Genomic DNA, 27,674 nt, shown 5'->3' with positions numbered 1-27,674 from the left:
ACTATATAAATGTGGTATCACTGTAATCGTACTGACCCGGAGAATGAAGAGAACAGGTCAGTTTTATCTCATAGGGAACGCTGTAAACAGAAAACCCATAAAACTATATAAATGTGGTATCACTGTAATCGTACTGACCCGGAGAATGAAGGGAACAGGTCAGTTTTATCTCATAGGGAACGCTGTAAATACAAAACCCATAAAACTATATAAATGTGGTATCGCTGTAATCGTACTGACCGGAGAATGAAGAGAACAGGTCAGTTTTATCTCATAGGGAACGCTGTAAACAGAAAACCCATAAACTATATAAATGGGGTATCACTGTAATCGTACTGACCGGAGAATGAAGAGAACAGGTCAGTTTTATCTCATAGGGAACGCTGTAAATACAAAACCCATAAAACTATATAAATGTGGTATCACTGTAATCGTACTGACCCGGAGAATGAAGAGAACAGGTCAGTTTTATCTCATAGGGAACGCTGTAAACAGAAAACCCATAAACTATATAAATGTGGTATCACTGTAATCGTACTGACCCGGAGAATGAAGGGAACAGGTCAGTTTTATCTCATAGGGAACGCTGTAAATACAAAACCCATAAAACTATATAAATGTGGTATCACTGTAATCGTACTGACCCGGAGAATGAAGAGAACAGGTCAGTTTTATCTTATAGGGAACGCTGTAAACAGAAAACCCATAAACTATATAAATGTGGTATCACTGTAATCGTACTGACCGGAGAATGAAGAGAACAGGTCAGTTTTATCTCATAGGGAACGCTGTAAATACAAAACCCATAAAACTATATAAATGTGGTATCACTGTAATCGTACTGACCCGGAGAATGAAGAGAACAGGTCAGTTTTATCTCATAGGGAACGCTGTAAACACAAAACCCATAAACTATATAAATGTGGTATCACTGTAATCGTACTGACCGGAGAAAGAAGAGAACAGGTCAGTTTTATCTCATAGGGAACACTGTAAACAGAAAACCCATAAACTATATAAATGTGGTATCTCTGTAATCGTACTGACCGGAGAATGAAGAGAACAGGTCAGTTTTATCTCATAGGGAACGCTGTAAACACAAAACCCATAAAACTATATAAATGTGGTATCGCTGTAATCGTACTGACCCGGAGAATGAAGAGAACAGGTCAGTTTTATCTTATAGGGAACGCTGTAAACAGAAAACCCATAAAACTATATAAATGTGGTATCACTGTAATCGCACTGACCCGGAGAATGAAGAGAACAGGTCAGTTTTATCTCATAGAGAACACTGTAAATACAAAACCCATAAAACTATATAAATGTGGTATCACTGTAATCGTACTGACCGGAGAATGAAGGGAACAGGTCAGTTTTATCTCATAGGGAACGCTGTAAACACAAAACCCATAAAACTATATAAATGTGGTATCACTGTAATCGTACTGACCCGGAGAATGAAGAGAACAGGTCAGTTTTATCTCATAGGGAACGCTGTAAACAGAAAACCCATAAACTATATAAATGTGGTATCACTGTAATCGTACTGACCGGAGAATGAAGAGAACAGGTCAGTTTTATCTCATAGGGAACGCTGTAAATACAAAACCAATAAAACTATATAAATGTGGTATCACTGTAATCGTACTGACCGGAGAATGAAGAGAACAGGTCAGTTTTATCTCATAGGGAACGCTGTAAATACAAAACCCATAAAACTATATAAATGTGGTATCACTGTAATCGTACTGACCGGAGAATGAAGAGAACAGGTCAGTTTTATCTCATAGGGAACGCTGTAAACACAAAACCCATAAACTATATAAATGTGGTATCACTGTAATCGTACTGACCGGAGAATGAAGAGAACAGGTCAGTTTTATCTCATAGGGAACGCTGTAAATACAAAACCCATAAAACTATATAAATGTGGTATCACTGTAATCGTACTGACCGGAGAATGAAGAGAACAGGTCAGTTTTATCTCATAGGGAACGCTGTAAACACAAAACCCATAAAACTATATAAATGTGGTATCGCTGTAATCGTACTGACCGGAGAATGAAGAGAACAGGTCAGTTTTATCTCATAGGGAACGCTGTAAACACAAAACCCATAAAACTATATAAATGTGGTATCACTGTAATCGTACTGACCGGAGAATGAAGAGAACAGGTCAGTTTTATCTCATAGGGAACGCTGTAAATACAAAACCCATAAAACTATATAAATGTGGTATCACTGTAATCGTACTGACCGGAGAATGAAGAGAACAGGTCAGTTTTATCTCATAGGGAACGCTGTAAATACAAAACCCATAAAACTATATAAATGTGGTATCACTGTAATCGTACTGACCCGGAGAATGAGGAGAACAGGTCAGTTTTATCTCATAGGGAACGCTGTAAACACAAAACCCATAAACTATATAAATGTGGTATCACTGTAATCGTACTGACCGGAGAATGAAGAGAACAGGTCAGTTTTATCTCATAGAGAACGCTGTAAACACAAAACCCATAAAACTATATAAATGTGGTATCACTGTAATCGTACTGACCGGAGAATGAAGAGAACAGGTCAGTTTTATCTCATAGGGAACGCTGTAAACACAAAACCCATAAAACTATATAAATGTGGTATCGCTGTAATTGCACTGACCCGGAGAATGAAGAGAACAGGACAGTTTTATCTCATAGGGAACACTGTAAACAGAAAACCCATAAACTATATAAATGTGGTATCACTGTAATCGTACTGACCGGAGAATGAGGAGAACAGGTCAGTTTTATCTCATAGGGAACACTGTAAACACAAAACCCATAAACTATATAAATGTGGTATCACTGTAATCGTACTGACCGGAGAATGAAGAGAACAGGTCAGTTTTATCTCATAGGGAACACTGTAAATACAAAACCCATAAAACTATATAAATGTGGTATCACTGTAATCGTACTGACCGGAGAAGGAAGGGAACAGGTCAGTTTTATCTCATAGGGAACGCTGTAAATACAAAACCCATAAAACTATATAAATGTGGTATCACTGTAATCGTACTGACCCGGAGAATGAAGAGAACAGGACAGTTTTATCTCATAGGGAACACTGTAAACAGAAAACCCATAAAACTATATAAATGTGGTATCACTGTAATCGTACTGACCGGAGAATGAAGGGAACATATACAGCACTCGCTGGAGACTCCTGTATATTATTGGGGAGACCTGACAGCCCAAAAGGAAAATAGGGCAAACAAGGAGCGCCGTCCTCTCACCTTCCACAGGACCTGCCGGCACCGCTGATGTCGCCCCTGTAAACTGGGCCCCGGCAGCAGAGAACACGGGCCAGGACCTGCAAGGTGTGCGATTCAGCACATCAGCTAAAGGACCTGTAATGACGTCATTGTCATGTGATCAGTGTAGTGGGGCGGAGATCAATAGTTGAGTGGCTGTACCGTGGCAAATTTGATGACGTCACTGTCATGTGATCAATGCAGAGGGCGGAGTTAAAATGTGGAAAAAAAAGAAAAAGGATATTTCGGCATGACATCACAAGGTCCGTCTTTCCCAATCAAATTCTTAACCTCCTCCTGAACTGGTCACATGATACTGATGTCATCCAAGGTCTTTATACACATCTCTTTATTATTGAGTATCCACCCCCTAAAATGAACACGTGACAGTGACGTCAGCACAGGTCCTAAAGCTCTTCATGTGTAGCCGATAACTTGCAGGTCCTGCTGGGTGCTGCTATCACCTATTACCAGAGCCCAGTATACAGAGGATATATATATATATACAGCACTGGAGACCTCAGTGTAAGGTAAGAGCCCAGTATACAGAGGATATATATATATATACAGCACTGGAGACCTCAGTGTAAGGTAAGAGCCCAGTATACAGAGGATATATATATATATACAGCACTGGAGACCTCAGTGTAAGGTAAGAGCCCGGTATACAGAGGATATATATATATATATATATATACAGCACTGGAGACCTCAGTGTAAGGTAAGAGCCCAGTATACAGAGGATATATATATATACAGCACTGGAGACCTCAGTGTAAGGTAAGAGCCCAGTATACAGAGGATATATATATATATACAGCACTGGAGACCTCAGTGTAAGGTAAGAGCCCGGTATACAGAGGATATATATATATACAGCACTGGAGACCTCAGTGTAAGGTAAGAGCCCAGTATACAGAGGATATATATATATATATACAGCACTGGAGGCCTCAGTGTAAGGTAAGAGCCCGGTATACAGAGGATATATATATATACAGCACTGGAGACCTCAGTGTAAGGTAAGAGCCCAGTATACAGAGGATATATATATATATATATATACAGCACTGGAGACCTCAGTGTAAGGTAAGAGCCCAGTATACAGAGGATATATATATATATACAGCACTGGAGACCTCAGTGTAAGGTAAGAGCCCAGTATACAGAGGATATATATATATATACAGCACTGGAGACCTCAGTGTAAGGTAAGAGCCCAGTATACAGAGGATATATATATATATACAGCACTGGAGACCTCAGTGTAAGGTAAGAGCCCAGTATACAGAGGATATATATATATATATACAGCACTGGAGACCTCAGTGTAAGGTAAGAGCCCAGTATACAGAGGATATATATATATATATACAGCACTGGAGACCTCAGTGTAAGGTAAGAGCCCAGTATACAGAGGATATATATATATATACAGCACTGGAGACCTCAGTGTAAGGTAAGAGCCCGGTATACAGAGGATATATATATATATACAGCACTGGAGACCTCAGTGTAAGGTAAGAGCCCGGTATACAGAGGATATATATATATATACAGCACTGGAGACCTCAGTGTAAGGTAAGAGCCCGGTATACAGAGGATATATATATATATACAGCACTGGAGACCTCAGTGTAAGGTAAGAGCCCGGTATACAGAGGATATATATATATATATACAGCACTGGAGGCCTCAGTGTAAGGTAAGAGCCCGGTATACAGAGGATATATATATATATATATATACAGCACTGGAGACCTCAGTGTAAGGTAAGAGCCCAGTATACAGAGGATATATATATATATACAGCACTGGAGACCTCAGTGTAAGGTAAGAGCCCAGTATACAGAGGATATATATATATATACAGCACTGGAGACCTCAGTGTAAGGTAAGAGCCCAGTATACAGAGGATATATATATATATATATATATACAGCACTGGAGACCTCAGTGTAAGGTAAGAGCCCAGTATACAGAGGATATATATATATATACAGCACTGGAGACCTCAGTGTAAGGTAAGAGCCCGGTATACAGAGGATATATATATATATATATACAGCACTGGAGACCTCAGTGTAAGGTAAGAGCCCAGTATACAGAGGATATATATATATATACAGCACTGGAGACCTCAGTGTAAGGTAAGAGCCCAGTATACAGAGGATATATATATATATACAGCACTGGAGACCTCAGTGTAAGGTAAGAGCCCGGTATACAGAGGATATATATATATATACAGCACTGGAGGCCTCAGTGTAAGGTAAGAGCCCGGTATACAGAGGATATATATATATATATATATATATATATATATATATATATATACAGCACTGGAGACCTCAGTGTAAGGTAAGAGCCCAGTATACAGAGGATATATATATATATACAGCACTGGAGACCTCAGTGTAAGGTAAGAGCCCAGTATACAGAGGATATATATATATATATACAGCACTGGAGACCTCAGTGTAAGGTAAGAGCCCAGTATACAGAGGATATATATATATATATACAGCACTGGAGACCTCGGTGTAAGGTAAGAGCCCGGTATACAGAGGATATATATATATATACAGCACTGGAGACCTCAGTGTAAGGTAAGAGCCCGGTATACAGAGGATATATATATATATATACAGCACTGGAGACCTCAGTGTAAGGTAAGAGCCCGGTATACAGAGGATATATATATATACAGCACTGGAGACCTCAGTGTAAGGTAAGAGCCCAGTATACAGAGGATATATATATATATATATATATACAGCACTGGAGACCTCAGTGTAAGGTAAGAGCCCGGTATACAGAGGATATATATATATATACAGCACTGGAGACCTCAGTGTAAGGTAAGAGCCCAGTATACAGAGGATATATATATATATACAGCACTGGAGACCTCAGTGTAAGGTAAGAGCCCAGTATACAGAGGATATATATATATATACAGCACTGGAGGCCTCAGTGTAAGGTAAGAGCCCGGTATACAGAGGATATATATATATATACAGCACTGGAGACCTCAGTGTAAGGTAAGAGCCCAGTATACAGAGGATATATATATATATACAGCACTGGAGACCTCAGTGTAAGGTAAGAGCCCAGTATACAGAGGATATATATATATATACAGCACTGGAGGCCTCAGTGTAAGGTAAGAGCCCGGTATACAGAGGATATATATATATATACAGCACTGGAGACCTCAGTGTAAGGTAAGAGCCCAGTATACAGAGGATATATATATATATATACAGCACTGGAGACCTCAGTGTAAGGTAAGAGCCCGGTATACAGAGGATATATATATATATACAGCACTGGAGACCTCAGTGTAAGGTAAGAGCCCAGTATACAGAGGATATATATATATATACAGCACTGGAGACCTCAGTGTAAGGTAAGAGCCCAGTATACAGAGGATATATATATATATACAGCACTGGAGACCTCAGTGTAAGGTAAGAGCCCGGTATACAGAGGATATATATATATATACAGCACTGGAGACCTCAGTGTAAGGTAAGAGCCCAGTATACAGAGGATATATATATATATATACAGCACTGGAGACCTCGGTGTAAGGTAAGAGCCCGGTATACAGAGGATATATATATATATACAGCACTGGAGACCTCAGTGTAAGGTAAGAGCCCGGTATACAGAGGATATATATATATATATACAGCACTGGAGACCTCAGTGTAAGGTAAGAGCCCAGTATACAGAGGATATATATATATATACAGCACTGGAGACCTCAGTGTAAGGTAAGAGCCCAGTATACAGAGGATATATATATATATACAGCACTGGAGACCTCAGTGTAAGGTAAGAGCCCGGTATACAGAGGATATATATATATATATATATATATATATACAGCACTGGAGACCTCAGTGTAAGGTAAGAGCCCGGTATACAGAGGATATATATATATATATACAGCACTGGAGACCTCAGTGTAAGGTAAGAGCCCAGTATACAGAGGATATATATATATATACAGCACTGGAGACCTCAGTGTAAGGTAAGAGCCCGGTATACAGAGGATATATATATATATATATACAGCACTGGAGACCTCAGTGTAAGGTAAGAGCCCGGTATACAGAGGATATATATATATATACAGCACTGGAGACCTCAGTGTAAGGTAAGAGCCCGGTATACAGAGGATATATATATATATATACAGCACTGGAGACCTCAGTGTAAGGTAAGAGCCCAGTATACAGAGGATATATATATATATATATATATATACAGCACTGGAGACCTCAGTGTAAGGTAAGAGCCCAGTATACAGAGGATATATATATATATATATATATACAGCACTGGAGACCTCAGTGTAAGGTAAGAGCCCAGTATACAGAGGATATATATATATATACAGCACTGGAGACCTCAGTGTAAGGTAAGAGCCCAGTATACAGAGGATATATATATATATACACAGCACTGGAGACCTCAGTGTAAGGTAAGAGCCCAGTATACAGAGGATATATATATATATATACAGCACTGGAGACCTCAGTGTAAGGTAAGAGCCCAGTATACAGAGGATATATATATATATATACAGCACTGGAGACCTCAGTGTAAGGTAAGAGCCCGGTATACAGAGGATATATATATATATACAGCACTGGAGACCTCAGTGTAAGGTAAGAGCCCAGTATACAGAGGATATATATATATATACTGCACTGGAGGCCTCAGTGTAAGGTAAGAGCCCAGTATACAGAGGATATATATATATATACAGCACTGGAGACCTCAGTGTAAGGTAAGAGCCCGGTATACAGAGGATATATATATATATATACAGCACTGGAGACCTCAGTGTAAGGTAAGAGCCCAGTATACAGAGGATATATATATATATATATATACAGCACTGGAGACCTCAGTGTAAGGTAAGAGCCCAGTATACAGAGGATATATATATATATATATATATACAGCACTGGAGACCTCAGTGTAAGGTAAGAGCCTGGTATACAGAGGATATATATATATATACAGCACTGGAGACCTCAGTGTAAGGTAAGAGCCCAGTATACAGAGGATATATATATATATACACAGCACTGGAGACCTCAGTGTAAGGTAAGAGCCCAGTATACAGAGGATATATATATATATATATACAGCACTGGAGACCTCAGTGTAAGGTAAGAGCCCAGTATACAGAGGATATATATATATATATACAGCACTGGAGACCTCAGTGTAAGGTAAGAGCCCAGTATACAGAGGATATATATATATATACAGCACTGGAGACCTCAGTGTAAGGTAAGAGCCCAGTATACAGAGGATATATATATATACTGCACTGGAGACCTCAGTGTAAGGTAAGAGCCCGGTATACAGAGGATATATATATATATATACACAGCACTGGAGACCTCAGTGTAAGGTAAGAGCCCAGTATACAGAGGATATATATATATATACAGCACTGGAGACCTCAGTGTAAGGTAAGAGCCTGGTATACAGAGGAGATATATATATATACAGCACTGGAGACCTCAGTGTAAGGTAAGAGCCCGGTATACAGAGGAGATATATATATATATATATACAGCACTGGAGACCTCAGTGTAAGGTAAGAGCCCGGTATACAGAGGATATATATATATATACAGCACTGGAGACCTCAGTGTAAGGTAAGAGCCCGGTATACAGAGGATATATATATATATACAGCACTGGAGACCTCAGTGTAAGGTAAGAGCCCGGTATACAGAGGATATATATATATATATACAGCACTGGAGGCCTCAGTGTAAGGTAAGAGCCCGGTATACAGAGGATATATATATATATATATATACAGCACTGGAGACCTCAGTGTAAGGTAAGAGCCCAGTATACAGAGGATATATATATATATACAGCACTGGAGACCTCAGTGTAAGGTAAGAGCCCAGTATACAGAGGATATATATATATATACAGCACTGGAGACCTCAGTGTAAGGTAAGAGCCCGGTATACAGAGGATATATATATATACAGCACTGGAGACCTCAGTGTAAGGTAAGAGCCCAGTATACAGAGGATATATATATATATACAGCACTGGAGACCTCAGTGTAAGGTAAGAGCCCAGTATACAGAGGATATATATATATATACAGCACTGGAGGCCTCAGTGTAAGGTAAGAGCCCAGTATACAGAGGATATATATATATATACAGCACTGGAGACCTCAGTGTAAGGTAAGAGCCCAGTATACAGAGGATATATATATATATATACAGCACTGGAGACCTCAGTGTAAGGTAAGAGCCCGGTATACAGAGGATATATATATATATACAGCACTGGAGACCTCAGTGTAAGGTAAGAGCCCAGTATACAGAGGATATATATATATATATACAGCACTGGAGACCTCAGTGTAAGGTAAGAGCCCAGTATACAGAGGATATATATATATATACAGCACTGGAGACCTCAGTGTAAGGTAAGAGCCCGGTATACAGAGGATATATATATATATACAGCACTGGAGACCTCAGTGTAAGGTAAGAGCCCAGTATACAGAGGATATATATATATATACAGCACTGGAGGCCTCAGTGTAAGGTAAGAGCCCGGTATACAGAGGATATATATATATATACAGCACTGGAGGCCTCAGTGTAAGGTAAGAGCCCGGTATACAGAGGATATATATATATATACAGCACTGGAGACCTCAGTGTAAGGTAAGAGCCCAGTATACAGAGGATATATATATATATATACAGCACTGGAGACCTCAGTGTAAGGTAAGAGCCCGGTATACAGAGGATATATATATATATACAGCACTGGAGACCTCAGTGTAAGGTAAGAGCCCGGTATACAGAGGATATATATATATATACAGCACTGGAGACCTCAGTGTAAGGTAAGAGCCCAGTATACAGAGGATATATATATATATATATACAGCACTGGAGACCTCAGTGTAAGGTAAGAGCCCGGTATACAGAGGATATATATATATATACAGCACTGGAGACCTCAGTGTAAGGTAAGAGCCCGGTATACAGAGGATATATATATATATATATATACTGCACTGGAGACCTCAGTGTAAGGTAAGAGCCCAGTATACAGAGGATATATATATATATACAGCACTGGAGACCTCAGTGTAAGGTAAGAGCCCGGTATACAGAGGATATATATATATATACAGCACTGGAGACCTCAGTGTAAGGTAAGAGCCCAGTATACAGAGGATATATATATATATACAGCACTGGAGGCCTCAGTGTAAGGTAAGAGCCCGGTATACAGAGGATATATATATATATACAGCACTGGAGACCTCAGTGTAAGGTAAGAGCCCAGTATACAGAGGATATATATATATACAGCACTGGAGACCTCAGTGTAAGGTAAGAGCCCAGTATACAGAGGATATATATATATATACAGCACTGGAGACCTCAGTGTAAGGTAAGAGCCCAGTATACAGAGGATATATATATATATATACAGCACTGGAGACCTCAGTGTAAGGTAAGAGCCCAGTATACAGAGGATATATATATATATATACAGCACTGGAGACCTCAGTGTAAGGTAAGAGCCCAGTATACAGAGGATATATATATATATACAGCACTGGAGACCTCAGTGTAAGGTAAGAGCCCAGTATACAGAGGATATATATATATATACAGCACTGGAGACCTCAGTGTAAGGTAAGAGCCCAGTATACAGAGGATATATATATATATACAGCACTGGAGACCTCAGTGTAAGGTAAGAGCCCAGTATACAGAGGATATATATATATATACAGCACTGGAGACCTCAGTGTAAGGTAAGAGCCCAGTATACAGAGGATATATATATATATACAGCACTGGAGACCTCAGTGTAAGGTAAGAGCCCAGTATACAGAGGATATATATATATATATACAGCACTGGAGGCCTCAGTGTAAGGTAAGAGCCCAGTATACAGAGGATATATATATATATATATATATATACAGCACTGGAGACCTCAGTGTAAGGTAAGAGCCCGGTATACAGAGGATATATATATATATATACAGCACTGGAGACCTCAGTGTAAGGTAAGAGCCCAGTATACAGAGGATATATATATATATACAGCACTGGAGACCTCAGTGTAAGGTAAGAGCCCAGTATACAGAGGATATATATATATATACAGCACTGGAGACCTCAGTGTAAGGTAAGAGCCCGGTATACAGAGGATATATATATATATACAGCACTGGAGACCTCAGTGTAAGGTAAGAGCCCGGTATACAGAGGATATATATATATATATACAGCACTGGAGACCTCAGTGTAAGGTAAGAGCCCAGTATACAGAGGATATATATATATATACAGCACTGGAGACCTCGGTGTAAGGTAAGAGCCCGGTATACAGAGGATATATATATATATACAGCACTGGAGACCTCAGTGTAAGGTAAGAGCCCGGTATACAGAGGATATATATATATATACAGCACTGGAGACCTCGGTGTAAGGTAAGAGCCCGGTATACAGAGGATATATATATATATACAGCACTGGAGACCTCAGTGTAAGGTAAGAGCCCGGTATACAGAGGATATATATATATATACAGCACTGGAGACCTCAGTGTAAGGTAAGAGCCCAGTATACAGAGGATATATATATATATACAGCACTGGAGACCTCAGTGTAAGGTAAGAGCCCAGTATACAGAGGATATATATATATATACAGCACTGGAGACCTCGGTGTAAGGTAAGAGCCCGGTATACAGAGGATATATATATATATACAGCACTGGAGACCTCAGTGTAAGGTAAGAGCCCGGTATACAGAGGATATATATATATATACAGCACTGGAGACCTCGGTGTAAGGTAAGAGCCCGGTATACAGAGGATATATATATATATACAGCACTGGAGACCTCAGTGTAAGGTAAGAGCCCAGTATACAGAGGATATATATATATATACAGCACTGGAGACCTCGGTGTAAGGTAAGAGCCCGGTATACAGAGGATATATATATATATACAGCACTGGAGACCTCAGTGTAAGGTAAGAGCCCGGTATACAGAGGATATATATATATATACAGCACTGGAGACCTCAGTGTAAGGTAAGAGCCCGGTATACAGAGGATATATATATATATACAGCACTGGAGACCTCAGTGTAAGGTAAGAGCCCGGTATACAGAGGATATATATATATATATACAGCACTGGAGACCTCAGTGTAAGGTAAGAGCCCGGTATACAGAGGATATATATATATATACAGCACTGGAGACCTCAGTGTAAGGTAAGAGCCCGGTATACAGAGGATATATATATATATACAGCACTGGAGACCTCAGTGTAAGGTAAGAGCCCGGTATACAGAGGATATATATATATATATACAGCACTGGAGACCTCAGTGTAAGGTAAGAGCCCGGTATACAGAGGATATATATATATATATACAGCACTGGAGACCTCAGTGTAAGGTAAGAGCCCGGTATACAGAGGATATATATATATATATATACAGCACTGGAGACCTCAGTGTAAGGTAAGAGCCCAGTATACAGAGGATATATATATATATACAGCACTGGAGACCTCAGTGTAAGGTAAGAGCCCAGTATACAGAGGATATATATATATATACAGCACTGGAGGCCTCAGTGTAAGGTAAGAGCCCAGTATACAGAGGATATATATATATATACAGCACTGGAGACCTCAGTGTAAGGTAAGAGCCCGGTATACAGAGGATATATATATATATACAGCACTGGAGACCTCAGTGTAAGGTAAGAGCCCAGTATACAGAGGATATATATATATATATATATATATACTGCACTGGAGACCTCAGTGTAAGGTAAGAGCCCAGTATACAGAGGATATATATATATATATATATATATATACAGCACTGGAGACCTCAGTGTAAGGTAAGAGCCCAGTATACAGAGGATATATATATATATACAGCACTGGAGACCTCAGTGTAAGGTAAGAGCCCGGTATACAGAGGATATATATATATATACAGCACTGGAGACCTCAGTGTAAGGTAAGAGCCCAGTATACAGAGGATATATATATATATACAGCACTGGAGACCTCAGTGTAAGGTAAGAGCCCAGTATACAGAGGATATATATATATATACAGCACTGGAGACCTCAGTGTAAGGTAAGAGCCCAGTATACAGAGGATATATATATATATACAGCACTGGAGACCTCAGTGTAAGGTAAGAGCCCGGTATACAGAGGATATATATATATATATACAGCACTGGAGACCTCAGTGTAAGGTAAGAGCCCAGTATACAGAGGATATATATATATATACAGCACTGGAGACCTCAGTGTAAGGTAAGAGCCCAGTATACAGAGGATATATATATATATACAGCACTGGAGACCTCAGTGTAAGGTAAGAGCCCAGTATACAGAGGATATATATATATACAGCACTGGAGACCTCAGTGTAAGGTAAGAGCCCAGTATACAGAGGATATATATATATATACAGCACTGGAGACCTCAGTGTAAGGTAAGAGCCCAGTATACAGAGGATATATATATATATATATATATACAGCACTGGAGACCTCAGTGTAAGGTAAGAGCCCAGTATACAGAGGATATATATATATACAGCACTGGAGACCTCAGTGTAAGGTAAGAGCCCAGTATACAGAGGATATATATATATATATATATACAGCACTGGAGACCTCAGTGTAAGGTAAGAGCCCAGTATACAGAGGATATATATATATATACAGCACTGGAGACCTCAGTGTAAGGTAAGAGCCCAGTATACAGAGGATATATATATATATATATATACACAGCACTGGAGACCTCAGTGTAAGGTAAGAGCCCGGTATACAGAGGATATATATATATATATACAGCACTGGAGACCTCAGTGTAAGGTAAGAGCCCAGTATACAGAGGATATATATATATATATATATATACAGCACTGGAGACCTCAGTGTAAGGTAAGAGCCCGGTATACAGAGGATATATATATATATATACAGCACTGGAGACCTCAGTGTAAGGTAAGAGCCCAGTATACAGAGGATATATATATATATACAGCACTGGAGACCTCAGTGTAAGGTAAGAGCCCAGTATACAGAGGATATATATATATATATACAGCACTGGAGACCTCAGTGTAAGGTAAGAGCCCGGTATACAGAGGATATATATATATATATATACAGCACTGGAGACCTCAGTGTAAGGTAAGAGCCCAGTATACAGAGGATATATATATATATACAGCACTGGAGACCTCGGTGTAAGGTAAGAGCCCGGTATACAGAGGATATATATATATATACAGCACTGGAGACCTCAGTGTAAGGTAAGAGCCCGGTATACAGAGGATATATATATATATACAGCACTGGAGACCTCAGTGTAAGGTAAGAGCCCGGTATACAGAGGATATATATATATATACAGCACTGGAGACCTCAGTGTAAGGTAAGAGCCCGGTATACAGAGGATATATATATATATACAGCACTGGAGACCTCAGTGTAAGGTAAGAGCCCGGTATACAGAGGATATATATATATATATACAGCACTGGAGACCTCAGTGTAAGGTAAGAGCCCGGTATACAGAGGATATATATATATATACAGCACTGGAGACCTCAGTGTAAGGTAAGAGCCCAGTATACAGAGGATATATATATATATATACAGCACTGGAGACCTCAGTGTAAGGTAAGAGCCCAGTATACAGAGGATATATATATATATACAGCACTGGAGACCTCAGTGTAAGGTAAGAGCCCAGTATACAGAGGATATATATATATACAGCACTGGAGACCTCAGTGTAAGGTAAGAGCCCGGTATACAGAGGATATATATATATATACAGCACTGGAGACCTCAGTGTAAGGTAAGAGCCCAGTATACAGAGGATATATATATATATATATATACAGCACTGGAGACCTCAGTGTAAGGTAAGAGCCCAGTATACAGAGGATATATATATATATATATATACAGCACTGGAGACCTCAGTGTAAGGTAAGAGCCCAGTATACAGAGGAGATATATATATATATATATACAGCACTGGAGACCTCAGTGTAAGGTAAGAGCCCGGTATACAGAGGATATATATATATATATATATATACAGCACTGGAGACCTCAGTGTAAGGTAAGAGCCTGGTATACAGAGGATATATATATATATACAGCACTGGAGACCTCAGTGTAAGGTAAGAGCCCGGTATACAGAGGATATATATATATATATATATATACAGCACTGGAGACCTCAGTGTAAGGTAAGAGCCTGGTATACAGAGGATATATATATATATACAGCACTGGAGACCTCAGTGTAAGGTAAGAGCCCGGTATACAGAGGATATATATATATATACAGCACTGGAGACCTCAGTGTAAGGTAAGAGCCCAGTATACAGAGGATATATATATATATACAGCACTGGAGACCTCAGTGTAAGGTAAGAGCCCGGTATACAGAGGATATATATATATATATACAGCACTGGAGACCTCAGTGTAAGGTAAGAGCCCAGTATACAGAGGATATATATATATATATATATATACAGCACTGGAGACCTCAGTGTAAGGTAAGAGCCCAGTATACAGAGGATATATATATATATACAGCACTGGAGACCTCAGTGTAAGGTAAGAGCCCAGTATACAGAGGATATATATATATATACAGCACTGGAGACCTCAGTGTAAGGTAAGAGCCCAGTATACAGAGGATATATATATATATACAGCACTGGAGACCTCAGTGTAAGGTAAGAGCCCAGTATACAGAGGATATATATATATATACAGCACTGGAGACCTCAGTGTAAGGTAAGAGCCCAGTATACAGAGGAGATATATATATATACACAGCACTGGAGACCTCAGTGTAAGGTAAGAGCCCAGTATACAGAGGATATATATATATATACAGCACTGGAGACCTCAGTGTAAGGTAAGAGCCCGGTATACAGAGGATATATATATATATACAGCACTGGAGACCTCAGTGTAAGGTAAGAGCCCGGTATACAGAGGATATATATATATATATATATATACAGCACTGGAGACCTCAGTGTAAGGTAAGAGCCCGGTATACAGAGGATATATATATATATACAGCACTGGAGACCTCAGTGTATGGTAAGAGCCCGGTATACAGAGGATATATATATACAGCACTGGAGACCTCAGTGTAAGGTAAGAGCCCAGTATACAGAGGATATATATATATATATATACAGCACTGGAGACCTCAGTGTAAGGTAAGAGCCCGGTATACAGAGGATATATATATATATATACAGCACTGGAGACCTCAGTGTAAGGTAAGAGCCCAGTATACAGAGGATATATATATATATACAGCACTGGAGACCTCAGTGTAAGGTAAGAGCCCAGTATACAGAGGAGATATATATATATACAGCACTGGAGACCTCAGTGTAAGGTAAGAGCCCGGTATACAGAGGATATATATATATATACAGCACTGGAGACCTCAGTGTAAGGTAAGAGCCCGGTATACAGAGGATATATATATATACAGCACTGGAGACCTCAGTGTAAGGTAAGAGCCCAGTATACAGAGGATATATATATATATATATACAGCACTGGAGACCTCAGTGTAAGGTAAGAGCCCAGTATACAGAGGATATATATATATATACAGCACTGGAGACCTCAGTGTAAGGTAAGAGCCCGGTATACAGAGGATATATATATATATACAGCACTGGAGGCCTCAGTGTAAGGTAAGAGCCCGGTATACAGAGGATATATATATATATATACAGCACTGGAGACCTCAGTGTAAGGTAAGAGCCCAGTATACAGAGGATATATATATATATACAGCACTGGAGACCTCAGTGTAAGGTAAGAGCCCAGTATACAGAGGATATATATATATATACAGCACTGGAGACCTCAGTGTAAGGTAAGAGCCCGGTATACAGAGGATATATATATATATACAGCACTGGAGACCTCAGTGTAAGGTAAGAGCCCAGTATACAGAGGATATATATATATATACAGCACTGGAGGCCTCAGTGTAAGGTAAGAGCCCAGTATACAGAGGATATATATATATATATATACAGCACTGGAGACCTCAGTGTAAGGTAAGAGCCCAGTATACAGAGGATATATATATATATATATATACAGCACTGGAGACCTCAGTGTAAGGTAAGAGCCCAGTATACAGAGGATATATATATATATATACAGCACTGGAGACCTCAGTGTAAGGTAAGAGCCCAGTATACAGAGGATATATATATATATACAGCACTGGAGACCTCAGTGTAAGGTAAGAGCCCAGTATACAGAGGATATATATATATACAGCACTGGCTGGAGACCTCAGTGTAAGGTAAGAGCCCAGTATACAGAGGATATATATATATATACACAGCACTGGCTGGAGACTCCGTTCTGCAGTTCGGTGCCAGTCCCATCCCAGAAGTTAATACCCCTTTAGTGGGATTGTCTGGGACATTTATAGATCTTGCAGGAGATGTCATAAGATGACAGAAGTGTTAGCTTTGTGGAGAATCCCCGCTTCTCCAGCTCCGCTGCTCCTGCTGCTCCTGCCACCCGCATGTGACCACTGCAGCCAATCACCATCCGCTCTTGTAGCACTCTGTGGGCCATTACAGTTAGAGACACCAACCCTCTGAGGACTTGTTCTTGGAGCCATGACTTAGTTCTGTAGCTTTATGAGGACTTGTTTGTTGGTAGTTATGGGTGCAGAGGGCTTATTAACTCTTCTTCAGGAGTTGGGTCTTCTTTGTCTTTGTATTTTGAGTAGAAAATCTCCCCTGAGGCATCAAGTCTCTTCATTTCGGCTTTCACCTGATGTCCATGGTGGAGGTTGTGAGAAGCAGGGTCTCTGTACCTTACTCCTGCTCTTGTCTCTGTAGGATTCCAGGATCTCTTCTCTTGTTCCCATCCAAAACAATCCTTCTCCTGAATGACCGATCAGTGATGGACAAGGACAGGAAGGAGATCACCAGAAGAATATTAGATGTCACCTTGGAGATCATCTCCCTGCTGAGCGGAGAGGTAACTACTCCTAGATTTTATTGTATTTCACTTCCTATTACTGATTTTCCCTCCCAAACTCAAACTTGTTAAAGGAAGGGTCCAGGGTCTGATATAACGACCACCAGACCTTCCAGACGATGGAAAAAATTATATAAAGAGAACCTGTCACCATGTAATCTGCAGGCCGCGTGTTATAGAGCAGGAGGAGCTGAGCAGATTATATACAGAGAACCTGTCACTGTGTAATCTGCAGGCCGCGTGTTATAGAGCAGGAGGAGCTGAGCAGATTATATATAAAGAGAACCTGTCACCATGTAATCTGCAGGCAGCGTGTTATAGAGCAGGAGGAGCTGAGCAGATTATATATAAAGAGAACCTGTCACCGTGTAATCTGCAGGCAGCGTGTTATAGAGCAGGAGGAGCTGAGCAGATTATATATAAAGAGAACCTGTCACCGTGTAATCTGCAGGCAGCGTGTTATAGAGCAGGAGGAGCTGAGCAGATTATATATAAAGAGAACCTGTCACCATGTAATCTGCAGGCAGCGTGTTATAGAGCAGGAGGAGCTGAGCAGATTATATATAAAGAGAACCTGTCACCATGTAATCTGCAGGCAGCGTGTTATAGAGCAGGAGGAGCTGAGCAGATTATATATACAGAGAACCTGTCACCGTGTAATCTGCAGGCAGCGTGTTATAGAGCAGGAGGAGCTGAGCAGATTATATATAAAGAGAACCTGTCACCATGTAATCTGCAGGCAGTGTGTTATAGAGCAGGAGGAGCTGAGCAGAATATATACAGAGAACCTGTCACCGTGTAATCTGCAGGCAGTGTGTTATAGAGCAGGAGGAGCTGAGCAGATTATATACAGAGAACCTGTCACCATGTAATCTGCAGGCAGTGTGTTATAGAGCAGGAGGAGCTGAGCAGAATATATACAGAGAACCTGTCACCGTGTAATCTGCAGGCAGTGTGTTATAGAGCAGGAGGAGCTGAGCAGATTATATATAAAGAGAAAAATATAGGGGGTTGAGTCAGCACAACCTGCCTGTAGGTGCTCATCACTATGGCGAAATACATACACAAACGGAAAATGCAAATGTGATCGCACACTACATCCAGCACTCTGCCCTCCATGCTGGATGAGACATTGGTTTATATTTTGGCCAAAGCATAGTAAGCCACTCACCGCGTCAAGGTCGTCTCAATTGAGTGGTCCCTAACTCTTGTTCCTACCTGTTCATGGGCCATGACAGCCACATAAAATCCAGGGAATGCAGGTCAGCGTGCACGCCAAGTACACTTTGCTTGTAACCCCGTCCGGTGCCATTACAGCTTTCATCGGATCCAGGGATGCAAGTACCAACATGCATGCTGAACCCACCATATACTTCTCCTGGAGCCAGATGGCTACTGGTAGTATAAAACTGAGTCTGCTTATATAGAACCTACCATTAGCCATTTAGCTCCAGGAGAAGTATATGGTGGGCTCGGCGTGCATGTTGGTACTTGCATCCCTGGATCCGATGAAAGCTGTAATGGCACCGGACGGGGTTACAAGCAGAGTGTGCTTGGCGTGCACGCTGACCTGCATTCCCTGGACTTTGTGTGGCTGTCATGGCCCATGAACAGGTAGGAACAAGAGTTAGGGACCACTCATGAGACAGCCTTGACGCGGTGAGTGGCTTATTATGCTTTGGCCAAAATATAAACCAATGTCTCATCCAGCATGGAGGCAGAGTGCTGGATGTAGTGTGCGATCACATTTGTATTTTCCGTTTGTGTATATATAAAGAGAACCTGTCACCATGTAATCTGCAGGCAGCATGTTATAGAGCAGGAGGAGCTGAGCAGATTATATATAAAGAGGACCTGTAGGGACCCCCATGATTAGGGATGAGTGAACGTCACGTTTTGAAGACGTTCTGGTTCCGCCCGGATTCCGGTACCATGGAACATAACAGAATCCGATGACGGAACGCACACGGAAGCCTTTCAGTTTTCCGTTTTGTCGTAGTAGAAGTCTGTGGGCAGCATAATGGATCTGAACGGTTTCCGTTATGCAGGAGCCCGAAAGCCGAACCCGAACTTGAAAACATGAAGTTCGCTCATCCCTACCCATGATTTAATAGTTATTTCCTGTCCTGTGGTAGAGTCCACGCCCATGGCATCAGGTAGGTATGACCACCAGCACAGGTCGGCCGCTCTGGGAAGTATTCGTCCTGGATAACCCCTTTAATAGATTGCATGAAAAGAGGCCTAGAAGCTCCAGACAAGGTTGGGTCTGACACCGGTGTATACAAGTCCATGGCTGATCTTGGGTGGGTGCAGAGCAGATGTGGTTAGATTCCTCAGAAGGCACTGTGTTGCTACCCCATATCTTCCTCCCGCACGCCGCTAATATCCGGAGTGCTATTGACATACCTCCATCTCCTCAACCATGTACTGTACGGTCCACTAGTCCACCACTGCTTTATGTGACTCTGCTCTCGCATGCTTTCTGGGAAACACTATCTTGTCAGTTTCCTCGAAATATGGATGTCCTTAGATTCTTGAATTCTTCTTGCTTGAAGTTCTCTACGTAGACTACCTGCTGACTAGTTTCAGATCTTCGCTGCCTAATTTCACTAATACAGTTTTTTTTAATTAGTTTTATCAGTAGTCGATTTCTGGAGATGTCGATCCAGGAAATGATTCTAATTGTCAGCTTTGGAGTCTTGAAGAAACTTCTCTCAATATGGAGAAGTTGGTGTCTGCCCGCAAGGTTGTTTTTTTTTTTTTGCCTTCCTCTAGATCAACACTGTAGAGTTATAGGTTGGACTTAGTTATACAGTTACATAGTGGACCTTTTCATCTTCTCAACCCAACTAATTGTGCATATAGTCAAACACCTCAGTGTCGCTCCATCCACAGGATTACACCCTAGTGAAGAAGACATCGGGGAGAACTCCCATCATCCAGGAGTCAGGAGGGTGGACCCCCATCACAGAGCCTCACCCCCTGATACATGAGCAGAAGATCCTGGAACTCACCCACAAGATGATGGAGCTGCTGACTGGAGAGGTGACACTGCTGGGAATACTGGGAGGTTCTCCAGTTACAGCACTGGGGGGTCTGGGTGATGACGGTGTCATTGTGTTGTCAGGTTCCTGTAAGGTGTCAGGATGTGGCGGTCTATTTCTCCATGGAGGAGAGGAAGTATATAGAAGGACACAAGGATCTGTACAAGGAGGCCATGATGGAGGACCACCGGCCTCTGACATCACCAGGTAAGAGGAGACTGTATATGGGCACAGGCGGGCACTGGCACAGGCGGGCTCCCCAGTTTAGGGTCTTCTCCCATCATGGCAGAGTCTAATGCGATAATGCTGGGTATTATTGCATCTTACCACCATGAGACCAAGAATGAGTAGGTTTACATAAGAAAACCCTGGCAGTAAGAGGGTTAATCCAGTGTGTCCTTTTTTTTTACATTTTGCACTACTGACATATAAGAATAACACCTACTAAAGATACTCATTTCTAAAAGTAAATCCCTGGCACATGGTCAGATGCCACTCCGCACTATATACACACACACAACTAAAGGTAGAAGATCATCATGTGGAGAGCTCATACACACTGCACCTCCTAAAGGTAGAAGATCATCATGTGGAGACCTCATCTACACCGCACCTCCTAAAGGTAGAAGATCATCATGTGGAGACCTCATCTACACCGCACCTCCTAAAGGTAGAAGATCATCATGTGGAGACCTCATCTACACCGCACCTCCTAAAGGTAGAAGATCATCATGTGGAGAGCTCATCTACACCGCACCTCCTAAAGGTAGAAGATCATCATGTGAAGAGCTCATACACACCGCACCTCCTAAAGGTAGAAGATCATCATGTGAAGAGCTCATCTACACCGCACCTCCTAAAGGTAGAAGATCATCATGTGGAGAGCTCATCTACACCGCACCTCCTAAAGGTAGAAGATCATCATGTGAAGAGCTCATCCACACCGCACCTCCTAAAGGTAGAAGATCATCATGTGGAGACCTCATCTACACTGCACCTCCTAAAGGTAGAAGATCATCATGTGGAGAGCTCATCTACACCGCACCTCCTAAAGGTAGAAGATCATCATGTGGAGACCTCATCTACACCGCACCTCCTAAAGGTAGAAGATCATCATGTGGAGAGCTCATACACACCGCACCTCCTAAAGGTAGAAGATCATCATGTGGAGAGCTCATCCACACTGCACCTCCTAAAGATAGAAGATCATCATGTGGAGAGCTCATCTACACCGCACCTCCTAAAGGTAGAAGATCATCATGTGGAGAGCTCATACACACCGCACCTCCTAAAGGTAGAAGATCATCATGTGGAGAGCTCATCCACACTGCACCTCCTAAAGATAGAAGATCATCATGTGGAGAGCTCATCTACACCGCACCTCCTAAAGATAGATGATCATCATGTGGAGAGCTCATCCACACCGCACCTCCTAAAGATAGATGATCATCATGTGGAGAGCTCATCCACACCGCACCTCCTAAAGGTAGAAGATCATCATGTGGAGAGGTCATACACACCGCACCTCCTAAAGATAGAAGATCATCATGTGGAGACCTCATCTACACCGCACCTCCTAAAGGTAGAAGATCATCATGTGAAGAGTATAAGGGTGAGAATAGGTGATAGGGGCGGACAGTATAAGAAGATGATAGGTATATGAGAGATATTTCGGAATATTAAGGAGTTGTTTGAGTGAGAGGCTGCCCTGGTCAGCTGTATTTGCTGGCAGTGTCTGGAAACTAGTTCTACTTTACAGATTCTAAGCTTATTGCTAAACATGGATACATTTACATTGTGCGAAGAGCTTCTAATCTTCATCTGGTAAGTATAGCAGCAGTTTACACATATTCATGTTTCCAGTGTTGGCATGTGTCTCTGCCCATGGAGCTTATCGTGCAGTAATATAAAAGCAAACGAGGACTACAAGTAGCAGCATAACGGGTAGATGAAGCAAATGCGTTTTCCACCAGTAAGTAAAGTCATTCAGTACCACAGCTGTGATGATGGCGCTATGATTGCTGTGTTATTGTGGCAAAGTAGTGAACGCTGTTTTGTTGAGTCCTAACGCACTTTTGCAGGGATCTGGCGCTATTGAGGTATAATGTTTGGGCTCTTGGTCAAGCCACTGTTTTTCCTGTAACATCTTGTGTCATGATTCGGCTGAACTTCTGTGCAGGTCAGCAGAGGCAGGTGGTCCCAATGATTCGGCTGAGCTTCTGTGCAGGTCAGCAGAGGCAGGTGGTCCCAATGATTCGGGTGAGCTTCCGTGCAGGTCAGCAGAGGCAGGTGGTCCCAATGATTCGGCTGAGCTTCTGTGCAGGTCAGCAGAGGCAGGTGGTCCCAATGATTGGGGTGAGCTTCCGTGCAGGTCAGCAGAGGCAGGTGGTCCCAATGATTCGGCTGAGCTTCTGTGCAGGTCAGCAGAGGCAGGTGGTCCCAATGATTCGGGTGAGCTTCCGTGCAGGTCAGCAGAGGCAGGTGGTCCCAATGATTCGGCTGAGCTTCTGTGCAGGTCAGCAGAGGCAGGTGGTCCCAATGATTGGGGTGAGCTTCTGTGCAGGTCAGCAGAGGCAGGTGGTCCCAATGATTCGGCTGAGCTTCTGTGCAGGTCAGCAGAGGCAGGTGGTCCCAATGATTCGGGTGAGCTTCCGTGCAGGTCAGCAGAGGCAGGTGGTCCCAATGATTCGGGTGAGCTTCTGTGCAGGTCAGCAGAGGCAGGTGGTCCCAATGATTCGGGTGAACTTCTGTGCAGGTCAGCAGAGGCAGGTGGTCCCAATGATTCGGGTGAGCTTCTGTGCAGGTCAGCAGAGGCAGGTGGTCCCAATGATTCGGGTGAGCTTCCGTGCAGGTCAGCAGAGGCAGGTGGTCCCAATGATTCGGGTGAGCTTCTGTGCAGGTCAGCAGAGGCAGGTGGTCCCAATGATTCGGGTGAGCTTCTGTGCAGGTCAGCAGAGGCAGGTGGTCCCAATGATTCGGGTGAACTTCTGTGCAGGTCAGCAGAGGCAGGTGGTCCCAATGATTCGGGTGAGCTTCTGTGCAGGTCAGCAGAGGCAGGTGGTCCCAATGATTGGGGTGAGCTTCCGTGCAGGTCAGCAGAGGCAGGTGGTCCCAATGATTCGGCTGAGCTTCTGTGCAGGTCAGCAGAGGCAGGTGGTCCCAATGATTCGGGTGAGCTTCCGTGCAGGTCAGCAGAGGCAGGTGGTCCCAATGATTCGGGTGAGCTTCCGTGCAGGTCAGCAGAGGCAGGTGGTCCCAATGATTCGGGTGAACTTCTGTGCAGGTCAGCAGAGGCAGGTGGTCCCAATGATTCGGCTGAGCTTCTGTGCAGGTCAGCAGAGGCAGGTGGTCCCAATGATTGGGGTGAGCTTCTGTGCAGGTCAGCAGAGGCAGGTGGTCCCAATGATTCGGCTGAGCTTCTGTGCAGGTCAGCAGAGGCAGGTGGTCCCAATGATTCGGGTGAGCTTCCGTGCAGGTCAGCAGAGGCAGGTGGTCCCAATGATTCGGCTGAGCTTCTGTGCAGGTCAGCAGAGGCAGGTGGTCCCAATGATTGGGGTGAGCTTCTGTGCAGGTCAGCAGAGGCAGGTGGTCCCAATGATTCGGGTGAGCTTCTGTGCAGGTCAGCAGAGGCAGGTGGTCCCAATGATTCGGCTGAGCTTCTGTGCAGGTCAGCAGAGGCAGGTGGTCCCAATGATTCGGGTGAGCTTCTGTGCAGGTCAGCAGAGGCAGGTGGTCCCAATGATTCGGGTGAGCTTCTGTGCAGGTCAGCAGAGGCAGGTGGTCCCAATGATTCGGGTGAACTTCTGTGCAGGTCAGCAGAGGCAGGTGGTCCCAATGATTCGGGTGAGCTTCTGTGCAGGTCAGCAGAGGCAGGTGGTCCCAATGATTCGGCTGAGCTTCTGTGCAGGTCAGCAGAGGCAGGTGGTCCCAATGATTGGGGTGAGCTTCCGTGCAGGTCAGCAGAGGCAGGTGGTCCCAATGATTCGGCTGAGCTTCTGTGCAGGTCAGCAGAGGCAGGTGGTCCCAATGATTCGGCTGAGCTTCTGTGCAGGTCAGCAGAGGCAGGTGGTCCCAATGATTCGGGTGAGCTTCCGTGCAGGTCAGCAGAGGCAGGTGGTCCCAATGATTCGGCTGAGCTTCCGTGCAGGTCAGCAGAGGCAGGTGGTCCCAATGATTGGGGTGAGCTTCCGTGCAGGTCAGCAGAGGCAGGTGGTCCCAATGATTCGGGTGAGCTTCTGTGCAGGTCAGCAGAGGCAGGTGGTCCCAATGATTGGGGTGAGCTTCTGTGCAGGTCAGCAGAGGCAGGTGGTCCCAATGATTCGGCTGAGCTTCTGTGCAGGTCAGCAGAGGCAGGTGGTCCCAATGATTCGGGTGAGCTTCCGTGCAGGTCAGCAGAGGCAGGTGGTCCCAATGATTCGGCTGAGCTTCCGTGCAGGTCAGCAGAGGCAGGTGGTCCCAATGATTGGGGTGAGCTTCCGTGCAGGTCAGCAGAGGCAGGTGGTCCCAATGATTGGGGTGAGCTTCTGTGCAGGTCAGCAGAGGCAGGTGGTCCCAATGATTCGGCTGAGCTTCTGTGCAGGTCAGCAGAGGCAGGTGGTCCCAATGATTGGGGTGAGCTTCTGTGCAGGTCAGCAGAGGCAGGTGGTCCCAATGATTCGGCTGAGCTTCTGTGCAGGTCAGCAGAGGCAGGTGGTCCCAATGATTCGGGTGAGCTTCTGTGCAGGTCAGCAGAGGCAGGTGGTCCCAATGATTCGGGTGAGCTTCTGTGCAGGTCAGCAGAGGCAGGTGGTCCCAATGATTCGGGTGAACTTCTGTGCAGGTCAGCAGAGGCAGGTGGTCCCAATGATTCGGGTGAGCTTCTGTGCAGGTCAGCAGAGGCAGGTGGTCCCAATGATTCGGGTGAGCTTCTGTGCAGGTCAGCAGAGGCAGGTGGTCCCAATGATTCGGGTGAACTTCTGTGCAGGTCAGCAGAGGCAGGTGGTCCCAATGATTCGGGTGAGCTTCTGTGCAGGTCAGCAGAGGCAGGTGGTCCCAATGATTGGGGTGAGCTTCCGTGCAGGTCAGCAGAGGCAGGTGGTCCCAATGATTGGGGTGAGCTTCTGTGCAGGTCAGCAGAGGCAGGTGGTCCCAATGATTCGGGTGAGCTTCCGTGCAGGTCAGCAGAGGCAGGTGGTCCCAATGATTGGGGTGAGCTTCCGTGCAGGTCAGCAGAGGCAGGTGGTCCCAATGATTCGGCTGAGCTTCTGTGCAGGTCAGCAGAGGCAGGTGGTCCCAATGATTGGGGTGAGCTTCCGTGCAGGTCAGCAGAGGCAGGTGGTCCCATCCCCAGCTGTGGCACCATTTGCTATCTCTGTCATTGGGGGGGGGGGGAGATCCCATCCGCCCCAGGGAGACAATCAGCATGTATGGGTGTACGTAATCAGTAAGGATGGATTCATACCTAAATTGGTGGAGAGTGCCTTCCACCTGGATTAGAGGCCCAGAGAAGACCTCCCCCAGAACATAACGCTTGTGTTCTTCCAGCAATGGTTGCAGGGTGGATGTTCTCTGATGTTTCTCGTCTGACACGCCAAAGGCTATCCATTCCAGGAAGCTGGAAATGTGACTTATTGGGAAGACAACCCTTTGCCGATCAGCGGAGGTTCAGTTCCGATACTGCTGCAAAGCCTCTTCTGTCGGTGCAGGTTCGTTATCAGAGGTGCAGGGACCTTCTGTCTGCTTTGGAACCCCATGCGAAAATTGAAGCCTTTTTTGCCAATGCAGCTCGGTTATCCAAAGTGCAGTGTCCGTCGGTTGGAGCCCCATACGCAGTAGCAGGGGCGGACATACTGCCTGTGCAGCTGGTTCAGCTGCACAGGGGCCCAGAGTGTGAAGGGGCCCAGCCTGGACTGGCCACTGAGGAGATCGTGACTAACCAATGAGCTTTCTGAGTTGCCGGTAAGCTCCTCCCACTGTGCGATTGCACACAGTAGGGAAAGTAGCTGGCTGCAGTGGGGCCCCTTCCTGAACTTCAGAGGGACCGAGATGATCTGCTGCTCAGGGGCAGATTCAGAGGAGCGCTGCCAGCTTATAGTGTAATCAGCTCTCCGCTCAGTAAGGCTGGATCCACAGGGTCTGATCTTTAACAAATCGCGTCCAAAAAACACCGCATTTTGCCGCAATT

The 27,674-nt window shown here is 43.5% G+C and overlaps 1 protein-coding gene and 1 long non-coding RNA gene across 2 annotated transcripts; both read left to right on the top strand.

The window, feature by feature from the left end:
- Nucleotides 1–17,715: 17,715 nt before the first annotated feature.
- Nucleotides 17,716–21,410, top strand: LOC121001150. Its single transcript, XR_005778991.1, has 3 exons — nucleotides 17,716–17,775; nucleotides 18,334–18,467; nucleotides 21,363–21,410. It is a non-coding gene; the product is annotated as an uncharacterized LOC121001150 (long non-coding RNA).
- Nucleotides 21,411–22,000: 590 nt separating this feature from the next.
- On the top strand, nucleotides 22,001–22,909 carry LOC121001561 (extensin-2-like). Its single transcript, XM_040432693.1, has one exon. The coding sequence runs from the start codon at nucleotides 22,001–22,003 to the stop codon at nucleotides 22,907–22,909; it is 909 nt and encodes a 302-aa protein (XP_040288627.1).
- Nucleotides 22,910–27,674: the final 4,765 nt, after the last annotated feature.

This window comes from Bufo bufo, chromosome 5 (assembly GCF_905171765.1).
Source record: "Bufo bufo chromosome 5, aBufBuf1.1, whole genome shotgun sequence".
In the NCBI taxonomy this organism is placed as follows: Eukaryota; Metazoa; Chordata; class Amphibia; order Anura; family Bufonidae; genus Bufo; species Bufo bufo.
The sequence above is the reverse complement of the archived record's forward strand: the minus strand, read 5'-3'. Positions and strand labels throughout refer to the sequence as shown.

Coding starts and splice junctions, on each gene's coding strand:
- LOC121001561 (XM_040432693.1), top strand. CDS start 22,001: ATGCCACTCCGCACTATATACACACACACAACTAAAGGTAGAAGATCA.